Genomic DNA, 12,083 nt, shown 5'->3' with positions numbered 1-12,083 from the left:
AAAGCAGTGATTCGCTACAGGAGGACTTTGTTCAAGAAGTAAGTCAAAGAGTACTTTATGGGCTAATTTTCATTTTTGGGTTAACTAACCCTTTAATACTCCACTACACACACACACACTGTTACATTATCAAAGCAATAGAGTAATAGAGTTAACATGTATTTACCAAGAAATATACATAAAAGCATTTCACCAGAGAACAGCATATCGTCTAGAGCATTCCTTACCGCTGCAGACAGAGGCTTGTTGAGAGACCCATAGAAGCTGTCTGCTCTGCCTGTCATTTTATGGGGCATAGTGTTGCTGGGTGGCTTAATCCCAGACACCATGAGTCCAGGCGAGAAGAACCGGACCTTCTGCATCTCTTGACGATACTTATCATAGAGTAAATTTGAGGCACTCAGCACAGTAGCTTCCCCTTTATCTCCGACAGTTGGTTTGGTCTGTGTGCTGCTGTATGCTGAGAGTCTCGTTGGTAAGGAAGACACGTCGTATGTTCCTTCAAAAGTCTGGGGTTTCACCTGGGGAGTCTTCCGAATGTACGTAATGATTTTGGGCCGGACACTTTTGGGTTTTGGCAGGCACTTGCTTGGAGGGGAGGTCTCCATTAATGCCTGCTGTGGAGGAATTTTATGGATGCTTGTGTTTATTGTGGTTTTAACTGGGGTTCTTAAGCCCGAGCTATACCCAGCATAACCCAACTGAGGACATCGAGAAGGTAAAGTCTTGATGGGCGAGGAAGAAGGCTGTCTTTGAGGAGACTTTGTGGTCTTGGGGGATGGAGGTGTTGAAGGTCTAGTCGGACTGCTGTAGGCTCGCCTGCTGAAGTGAGTCTTCCTTTCTAGGCTGGAGGGTCTTGCAGCACGATCTACTGAATTTTGCCTCTTCAAGTGTTGGGCTTCTCGTGTAAAAGCCTGGTTGGAAGGTGTCTGAGAGTCTGCATTGGGATTGCTGTTGACCTCTTTAGTAGGCAGCACTTGTGGATGGCTCTGACTTGTCTCTGAGGAGTGGGATTGTTGCTGGTCTGCCTGGGTGTCTATGCTGGGGTATCCTGAGGTTAGTAGTTTTTCAGTAGAAAGAGGGCGGACTAGTTGCCTACAAGAAGGTAGCACCCTCACCATACCTTTCGGCACCTCGGTTGACATCCTTTTCCCAGCATTCTGCTCTGCTTCCATTTGGAATTTTTGCAGTTTTACTGCTCCATATGAAGGATGCATTAGCTTACTTCGGTCATATTGTGGTTCCTGAGGCAGAGTGGTAGAGTTATGGTTTTGGTCCAAATCACTGGGAATCTCCCTGTTTCTCTCTGAGTGGATGTAGGACTCGGTAGTAGTTGGATGCTGGTTCCTGCCTTTGTCTGAGGTAGACTTGGTGGACTGGGAAGAGAGAGGCTGTGTGCGGCCTGCACTGTCCAGGGCACTGGCTAAACTTCCACTGAGGCTGGTCACTGCAGAAAGGGAAGATGAAAATACATTGCTCTCAGAACCACTTCTTGCATCTCTCAGGGTCCGATTCACACCAGAGCGAGAGCTGGAGGTCCTGAGGTCAAGGGGCTGAGAGTTCTCATTTGCATCTCCACCCACATTATGGTTTTGATTGTGGTCTTTCCAAGGGGAGCCAACAGTGGTGTTGATGGCTGTAGATGACAACTCTTTGTCACTGAAGTTCTTTGCTCCCTTCCTGCTTCTTTCACTCTGCATGTCTACCTGTTCTTCTTCTTCCCCTACAAATGTTTCTAACTCTTGACACTCCAGCAGTTCAAACTCTTCAAGCTCAGGGTCTTCACACCGAGCATGTGTTCCCCAGATAATGATCCTTTCCTGGGCTTCGGAGTGCGACACCAGAGGAGGTAGTGGGCTGCCATGCTCTCTGTCATCTGAATAAATATTCTCTTTGGTGATTTGATTGGCATTGGCATCTTCCACTGTTTCGGTCAAGGGCTGCTTGTCATCGTTCTGTATTTCTTCTTGTTGGTTGACTTCACCAGCTTGTATCTTTCCTTGCACATTCATGTTGTATAAGTCTGAGCTTCCCTCTCAAAAGCTCCACGATAATCCTGGATCCATCAAAAGTATTGTTCTCTCACTTGCCTGTACCTAGGCTTTTAAGTTTACAGTTTGGATGGAGTGCAGAATCACAACCTAATCTCACATTATTTCCATTTCTATTCCAATATACCGCCAAAGAAATGAGCTGTATTTATTTGTTTCTTAACAGGGCAATACACTTGATGACATCACATCAGCTTTGAGGAAGTTAAAATGCCTTGTTCATTCATCTGGTGCCAAACCTGCAAAGAAAATAAGACATGACATGTTGTTAGCAGTGCAGAGTGTGCTTCGGCAAAGACTATCCCAGATAAGTTGTTTAATTTCCATCACAAGATTTGTATTTATTTAGATTAGTTTTTAAATTCTCAGCCTTTGGGGTAAGTTTTTTTTTTTTTACTAAAGCAAAACTTCATTCTTATTTTACTATATTTTACTAAAGGTTAGTTTTGATACTCCCAAATCTAAAGTAAAAAATCATTTTTATTATATCGACGTTAAGGAAGAAGATTTGAAATTCTCTTATATGGCTGTTTGCGGTTTCATTGTTTTTCATAGTTTTCAATAAATATAAAACTCCTTAAAGGCACGCACGACATCTGTAAACAAAGTAAAAAGATATGCATTTACAGTACATCTAAACCTTTTCTTGACAGAGAAATGCATAAAATATATTTGATACAAATTAAAGGTACAAATCCTGGAGACAAGAAAAAAAGATTATTGCATATTTGAAAACATTTTCAATAAGTCAGAATTCATGGCTTCTCAACAAATGAATCGTCTCAGTGGACTATTTCCTCATGTTTCGTCACATATTTCATGGCATCTTCTGTTAAAACCTCAATTTAGTGCCCAGTTTGGACTGACTAAGGCAAAATGATTTTTTTTTTTTCAATTGGTGTCAGTAAACTACTAGGCTATCTTTTATATAAATTATTAATATTTCCCTGAAGAGGTACAGTTATATGCCTCCACCTTCATACCACTGTGAACATATAATATTCTGTGGGTGGAAATAAAAAAATAAAGCATTGTAATGTTTCCTACACCTAAGTTGTTTCTCTTTAAAGAACCACAAATTGACAAGCCAGTGTAATGAATAGGAAGTCTATTGACACAAAGCAGTAAAATGTTTGGCTCAGTCCTTTAATGGCAGATGGCAGTGCTTCCTTTTCTCTAGTAATTAAATTTTCAAATCTCCACTGCTGAGAATTATGTATGGCCAAATCAGGAAGCCAATTTGAATAAATGAAGACTGATGTGCTGCTGAAAAAAAAAAAAAAAGATGAGACAGAAATGTTTCCCCATGTGTTGGCTTCTTACTGTGCAAGTTTGCCCAACAAAACAAAAAAGCAAAAAAGACAATTAGGGAGAGTGTGAAACGGCTTGCAATTACAAACACTGCTCGCGTGGGACAAAAAAAATGCAGTCACAGTCAGTTGGGGGTAGAAATTATGAAAATACTCCATTAATCAAAGGTGGTAGATAATATATTTTTTGCATCGCTATAAAAAAAATCACTCAACAGCTGTTTGCCTATAATTATGATTAGGACATGCAAACAGAAATAATGCTGTTTCGTTGTGTAGATATGGTCCAAACCAGAAAAGGAACAAAGCAAGGTCGTTCTGACATTTTCCCAATAGGGAAAAGGGGGTTGGGATTGTTTCATGTGCTGACTAGGTAGAGTGGGTGGGTGGGTGGTCAGTGACTAAAGGTGGGCTATAATCAATCACAACATAGATTTGTAAGAAGAGAGAGGTTGCCTTATTTCCCACATCAATTCTAATGATTTTTGCTCCAACAGACTTGAGTAATCTATGCCAGAATAAGAGAAAGAAGTGACCACTAAATCACTTCAAGTGTAAGATGCAAGTGCACATGCTTGTGCAGGAAATCAGAAAGGAGGTCCATAGAAAAGAGACAGCCCATACAATCCATATCACAGTCAGTTAAATGGGCAACAATCTGAGAACAAGCATATTGACATTGCAGCACCAGACTGTCACATAGTTCCACCCACAATCCTGCAGGCTGATGAAGTGCTAAAATCACCCACCCACATACCCACCAGCAAATTAAGACTGATATCAAGGTACCTTGCATATTGCTAATCCCATAATTACACAAACATATATAAATATAAGCAGTATTGACACAACATATCAACGGGGCGTTTTTCCACAAATGTATGGTGTTCAATAAATTTCAACGTCGAGCATGATATGTCCAATGATAAATAGTGCATAATATAATCACCAATATATTCAATGTAAAATTGACATTTTTGCTACAAAAATTCAAAAATTTTTATTTACATAATATCAAAGTAAAATTTTATGCCTGTGTTTTCAAGTTTATTACTTCTGGTGAGCAAAAAAACCCAAAAATATATATTTTGAAGAATGTTTGGAACCAAACAGTTAACCGTAGTTATTAAAGGGATAGTTCACCAAAAATTTTTTTTAATTCTGTCATCAATTACTCACTCTCATCTACTCATTCCCACCCTACATCTACTGCAATGCAAGTGAAATGTTCAAGGCCCTGAAAGGTAGGTCTTCATTTAAAACTTAAAGACAAGAGCAGAAATTGTTGAATAAAGTCATTATTTTGTATTCTTTGCTCACAAAAGTATCATTGTAGCTTCATAAAACTAAGGCTGAACCACTGATGTCACATGGACTATTTTAATGATGTCTTTACTACCTTTCTGGGCCTTGATCGTGTCAGTTGCATTGCTGTCTATGCAGGGTCAGAAAGCTGTCCGATTTCATCAAAAATATTTTAATTTGTGTTACGAAGTTTGTAATGACATGAGGGTGAGAAATTAATGACAATTAATGAGACAATTAATGAACAATCCCTTTAACTTCCTCATTTGTAAGTCGCTTTGGATAAAAGTGTCTGCTAAATGACTAAATGTAAATGTAATGTAACTTCCATAGTATTGTTTTTCCGTAGTCATAAGTCAATGGCTACCGTCAACTGTTTGGTTAACAACATTCTTCAAAATATTTTCTTTAGACAGACAGACAGACAGACAGACAGATAGACAGACAGACAGATAGATAGATAGATAGATAGATAGATAGATAGATAGATAGATAGATAGATAGATAGATAGATAGATAGATAGATAGATAGATAGATAGATAGATAGATAGATATTCCATTTTAGAAAGAGAAGGTTGTGGTTGCGAGTGGTTTTGAGTGAATGCCTCAGGTTGTCTTCCACTGACACACTGACTTTAAAAAGCAAGGTCTGGTCAAGAGGGAGATGAAAGACAGGAAGGAGAACTCTGTCCTGAGACCATGTTCTACTTAAACACACTCTGCCTTCAAGCTGATAACAAACTCCCAAACCTGCTCTCTCTAGCTCTTACAAAACACTCAAGCAGCTCATGCTGAGCTAACTTGCTACTTTTCTACAAAACACAAATAGGACCGGTTCCTGGATCAAGATCTATAGTTGCTTTTGGAAATACATTCTAGGATTTACATTCCAGTTATTAGTACCAGTAACATGACTCCACCTCCTAATATTTTCAGCCCTGTGAGCCAGCCTGATAGTGTTGTGATAATACTAATAGGCTATTACAGCTTGTTTGATTTATACGTAGCCTATGAGCAGAGTGTAGATATGAGCTGAGCAAATAAATCATGCTAACACTCAAGCTTAGCAGTCAAGATAAATGTTCTAGTCCTGCATGTTTATCAGTCTACTTCTTTTCCCAAAATTACTTTAATGTAACTTAACACTCTGGTGTTGTTTGGTCATTTTAGACCGAATTTATTAATATATTTTTTAATCTACTTATCAGAATGGGATGAAACCCGGTGACTTTTGTAGCAGTCGCAATGTGACCAAAAAAACTAACAAACAAAAAAAAAATTCACACTTGTGTTGTTCACGGTCAAAAATGACCGCCATTGGAAATTAATGGGAAATATGCAAAAATATGAATATACAGATATTTACATTTTGTATACAATCATGATGCAGAAAAAGAGTGCACAGCAATGATGAGGTGACATTCTAAAATATCAAGAGTGCAAAATAGACACACTCCACCCCCCGATTGACATACATATATGAACTAATGTGACTGTAACACAAAGCATGTCTTTGCAAATAACAAGTCAATAATGGTTGAAGTCAATAATTCAACCAAAAATGCAGTCAAAATACAGACACCAAGGAAGGGGTTATACACCAAAACATCAAGGGCCCTATCATACACCCGCTGCAATTCGGCATTTGTGTGCCCATGGGCTTGCTGGTCTATAAAAGAGGTGTGCTCAGGCACAATGTTGGCACGTTGCTATTTTGAGGAACTGAAACATAGACCAACTCAAATCTGGTCTAAAGTCTGGCGCAATATTTTTTCGTTGTTATTTAAAAAGTGTGTTAGTAATATGCACCTATAGGCTGCATATCACTTTGATTATTACACACACAGGGATGCACAGCAGCACCAACATTTTAAAAAATGAAAAATTGCATTCAGCCATGTAAATAACGAACCCACCATGGCGCGAGCGCAATTGGTTTTAAAGGGGATGGGAGATGAGACTCTGATTGGTTTATTGTACGTTATGCCCAAAAAACACCCATTACTCATTAAGAGAATAGGGACAACCTGTTTAGACCATGCCCCCAGGCACTGACCGTTTTCGCCATGTTAAACTAGCAAAAGTGGATTCGGACATTCCCTGAGTGCACCTGCACCTTGCGCTTTAGACCATGCACTTAGATCATTAAAATAGGGCACCAAAATAAATACAAAACACACAAACACACACACACACACAAATTAACTGGTGTGGCTGTAACAATATGGAAAAAAGTGAGCCAGAAGACTTAAATATGAAGTTGAAATCAGATCTCTGATAAAGCATTCCTGTTCATTTTTGTTGATTTTTGATGTTATGTGTAACAAAATGTCTTTCTCTGCATTCAGTAAAAAAAAGAAAAAGAAAAAAAAAGAAAATCTAAACCTTTACAAAAAGTTGTCTTTGAGAATGTCAAAATAAATATCCATATGCACAACTTAATAAAAATAAGTCTTTCTTATTTTACTCCAACCAGATGGCAGTAGTCTAACTTAAAAAAAAATATTTTTAAAAGCATTGTCTTTATTTTAACATGAAGTACTGCCATAAATGAAAAGTAATATAAAAATCTTAAGATTTTTTTTGTTTTGTTTAATATATATTATTATTTTCAATGGGATTTATATATATATATATATATATATATATATAAATTATTACCATGAAATTCTCTCAAAATACAAAATAAAATATTATGGCACAAAAATATATTACATTGATTTTAATGAAAATAAAAAAGTTACAATACAGGTGTTCGGTCAGACAATGAACAACACAAGTGTGACCCCCAGATGAACAATAGCAGAGGTTTAAGTAGGCTATAGAATATGTTTGTACACTAGAAAAGCTTCTTAACTAAAACACTGTCCATTCACACTATAGAATTTTGTGTTTTCGAGTCACTTGTCCACACTGACACTCATCTTTACTGACTGTGCTACACATGCATAAAACGGCATAAATGTTCAGTGGAATGATGCAGACAGAGCAGTGATAATAAAGTTCTCATGGAATTCATCAGACGTGATCATTTTAATAGCAAAATTTCCCACCACTCACTTCTGCAGGAATGTAATGTGAACACTGTATGAAGTAACATTTACCTTTAGCAACATTATTAAAATAAATAGTGCGCACAATGCCAGAGATATACAATATGCGGGTATATACTAAATATGCATCATCATTTTTAAACAGTCTACACTATGTCTCACAGTCTACAATGGGAAAATGACATTTTCAAATTTAACTACTTGTGAGAGAGTGACTTCCAAAAGCTCAGTTTTCGGAATGTATACAGTGACATATCATATATAAAAGTACACTTGCATTACTATTGCATCTGCTATCATCACTGTACCCATGCTAGGTCACAGTCTTTGATTTATAAGGTTGTACTTGACTAAATCAGCATTATTATGGTGTGAAAAATGTAGATCTGTAAGACAGCTGCAAAGCTCTTTCAAAAGTAAAGCAACAGAGATACTCCAGTCTCAAAAAAAGGAAATCATCTAAGTTTGGGGAGCTGAATTCACCCCAGTGTGAGGTGAACACCCCCCCATTCCCCCATGATGAAAGAACACAGTAACAGTGAATGACAACCCGGGTCTATGCTTAACCTTTGAAGGGTGGTGTGTATCAGCCTTCTGTGTAGAGGGTAAAACACACCAGCACAACCTTAATGACATATTTACCCTCAGGTTTTCACATCCTGAAACATTCTACAGCTCTTCCTTTTAATCGCAAACACATTTTTGTACCTTGCACCTTGTGCTGAATATTGTAAAAGACAAAGGTACAGAATAAGCTCAAGTTTTGAAGCCTATATAATTTGGCATTTTATTATTTTACTCTTGTTCATTTTCTGTGTCACACACCAGCAAGATATAGACACTTAGGTCATGTGCACTGGCATTGCAAATCTACAGTATATAATAATACAAATATATACATTTGAAGTATATCATTCTACTTATATATTACATAATAATGATAATATTAATAAATAAATGAATAAATAATGATGCCCATTTAAATACCAGGTGTAAATGACTATCAGATGCTAATAGGAAGTGTAAACATAGCCTTTTGATAAATGAAGAACAGTAATTAACACCTTCCGACTCAAGTAATTAAGAAAAAATGGACATCTCAGCAGGAAAATCTGTTGTAGACAGTTGTATAGCACGTGGTGTTCTTGTGTTTCTGTATCTCTGCTGTTGTTAACTCAAGTGACAGCTGGGCAGGAAGGTTCAGACAGACGGACAGGTTTGCTCTGTGCTTCATCCTGGTCTGGAGGCTTGTTCTGGGCCAATGGGTGTTTCTCAAGCCCCCATTGGAGCCAATTAACCTTGGCCTAAAGATAGCACAGAAGACTTCACAACTTCAGCATGAGCCAAAGAGTCTGTTTTCCACTTCAGTCCAGTCAACACATTCATTTAGCAGTGTATTATTCCCTCAAAAATAGTTCATTTAAATCTAGATAATTTAGAACTATGGCTGAATCAGAAAATCCACCAGCTTATTACCATACAGAAAGAAAAATGTGTAAAATATTAAATGCATAAAAATAGTTTTTGTTGACTACTGTATTAAAAATATTAAACACCGTTTGATTAAAATATCATAAACTATATTTTAAAAAAATCTTGAAATCGTTTTAAAATAATTATATTTTATAATTATTTTATATTAATTGAATATAATTATATTAATATTTCCACATTTACATATTTCTGTCCTTTTGTTTATTTGTATGCTTGTTTTAATATTGTTTATATATTGATTTTCCTTTCCTTTTTACATTTATGGTTTTCATAAAAATTTTAGTTTTAGTTTGTATTTTATTGTACACTTGTTGTCTTATATATATATATATATATATATATATATATATATATATATATATATATATATATATATATATATATATATATATATATATATATAGCATACAAACAAACAAAAGGACAGAAATATGTAAATGTGGAAATATTATACATCAAACTAAATACAGAAATAAATAAATGCATCAAGGTGAAATTAAATAAATGTTGACCAAAACAAATTATACCATGTATAAATAAATACGTTTGGAAATAATTGCATAAAAATGTGGAAAAAATTAATTCACAACTTTATAAATATGTATAAATACTCTAATAAGAAGTAATTTATGTCTCATTGAAAATTATATTTCTGTGCATTTATTATAATAATTTTTTACATTATTATTTGATTGCTTCATGCTGTTAATACTAGCCAAATCAGTCCTTCATAGCAAGTTGGTACAAATGTATGTATTTATTTCTTTATTTTCTGAGGAAAAAGAAATGGATGCACCACAAGGAGAAGCATCCTCAGTGCTGTGCTGGACCGGATGTGCTCTGTAAGCAGAAAGATCAGCACCAAACAGCACCAGGAAGCTCCTCAGAGCAGCCAGACGAGGCAGGAACAGATGCCTGAGTCAGGGTGAGCCTGCCAGCCAATCTTGAAAAGAGGGTTTATCAAGTGTGAAACTGGGGCATGGTGGAGTGTGACAGGACGTGGCACCAGCTCTCCCATCCAGCGCTAAACTCCTAATAAAAACAGAAAATAAACAGCGAGGACCCTCAAAGTACTCCATCAAGATAATGAGCTCAAGTAGATGGGCTTAATTAAATCAAAAACACAACTGCTTTGGGAATTATTAATGGTTCGTGGCAGTCATCGCCATATTTCTGCTGTCGCTTGGCCACGGTGAGGGAGAGCAGGGACGGACCAGAGGAGAGGAAGCGAGCGAGGCTCAGAACACAGGCTTAATTCAGCGAGACTAATGGTACTTGAAAGCCCTTCTCTTTCTGTCATGGATTGAGGATGTGTGTGTCAATCAAGGTGCAGAGCAAAAATCAAAGGCCACTGAGACAAAATAAGAAGCATGTGAAAGAAGGAGCCTTAACAATGAAGACGAGAAGTGATGCTACACAAATTCTGCTTCACGGTGAATAATGTAAAAGTTGGAGAGAAGAATTTAATATTTCAGCACAACAGTGCATGTGGTCACATAAGAGGCTTGGGTGAATATAAAGTTTCTTACTGTGGTTATAATGGGATCAGGGAGTGCAGGGCACATCAGGACAGCCCAACTGAACAAAATCTTTGGTATTAGTTCATAAAAACCAATGTGAGATTATTTATGGGAGCCATATCACAAGGAATCCAAAACTACGGTGTTTTTATAGTGGGTTTAAGTGCTTGACAGCTGCTTGTCAATATATTATTTATGTTTATCGACTCTTGAAAAATATCTAGCATTTTAAAATATAAATAAAAATGTATTATAATTATGAATTAAAGCAATAAAAAACAAAAAACTATAGCAATCGCAACAAAGCACAACAAAGTTACACAAACCTAAAATGAAAACTGAAAAATTTACAATAATACTAAAATATATACTAAGACACACACACACACACACACACAAACACAGTCTAAAATGTTTAATACAGATATAAATAAGTGGTAATGTTTATTAAAACTAAAAATATTAAAATAATAAAAAAAAATAATGAAAGCTATAATAAAATAAATATTCAGTAAAAAACTAAAATCAAATAAATTTTAAATATTGCTTTAGACATTAACTGAAATAAATAGCTAAGATTATGTTATAGCACTAAAATTAACAGTAAAGCTAATATTGTAAGTATAAAAACTAATAAAAATGTATAAAGCAAAACAGTTACAAAAATGTTAACTTAAAATAAAAAATGAAAGTGTAAAAATAAAGCTAAATCAATATATATCTTATCAATTTTAATACATTTTAAATATTGCTTTAGAAATTAACTGAAATAAATAGCTAAGATTGTTATAACACTAAAATTAACAGTAAAGCTATATTGTATGAAAACTAATAAAATTGTATAAAGCAAAACAGTTAAAAAAAGTAACTTAAAATTAAAAATAAAGCTATATATATATATATATATATATATATATATATATATATATATATATATATATATATATATATATATATATATACACAAACTCAACACAGACATATGTATAAATACATAAGATTAGTTATCACAGTAAGCTATTATTAATGCTCACGGATTTATGAAAAATTATAATTTTGTGTTCCACAGGTAATAATAAAAAAATATAAATTGTGTAAAAATGAGCTGTTAAAGTAACAGTATCACTACATATGCCTATGGTACAGTTTTGAAAACAGTGTTGCTGCTTATGGATCTGCTATAACCCCTTCCAGGACAAGAGCCCGACAGAGGGCTTGTGACACACTGACCTGGTTCTAGAGCTAGTCTCTGGCCAAATGTTCAGTTCTCAAAAGTGCACTTTATAAAATGTCTGATTTATTGACCTTGTTTGTCCATTACACAGAGCCTGAAGAGACCCTGGCATAGT

At 35.6% G+C, this 12,083-nt stretch overlaps 1 protein-coding gene across 2 annotated transcripts in view; it reads right to left on the bottom strand.

Annotated features, from left to right (window-relative positions):
- Positions 1-12,083, bottom strand: part of LOC127966370 (microtubule-associated tumor suppressor candidate 2-like) — a 71,958-nt gene that overhangs the window by 40,118 nt on the left and 19,757 nt on the right. For both annotated transcript variants that reach the window (XM_052567293.1, XM_052567294.1), the window contains exon 2: positions 228-2,290. In XM_052567293.1, the coding sequence (XP_052423253.1) occupies positions 228-2,012 (1,785 nt within the window). In that variant the 5' untranslated portion in view covers positions 2,013-2,290. The remainder of the gene's footprint in view (positions 1-227; positions 2,291-12,083) is intronic.

This window comes from Carassius gibelio, chromosome B10, assembly GCF_023724105.1.
Source record: "Carassius gibelio isolate Cgi1373 ecotype wild population from Czech Republic chromosome B10, carGib1.2-hapl.c, whole genome shotgun sequence".
Taxonomy (NCBI): Eukaryota; Metazoa; Chordata; class Actinopteri; order Cypriniformes; family Cyprinidae; genus Carassius; species Carassius gibelio.
This window is presented reverse-complemented; position numbering and strand designations above follow the sequence as displayed.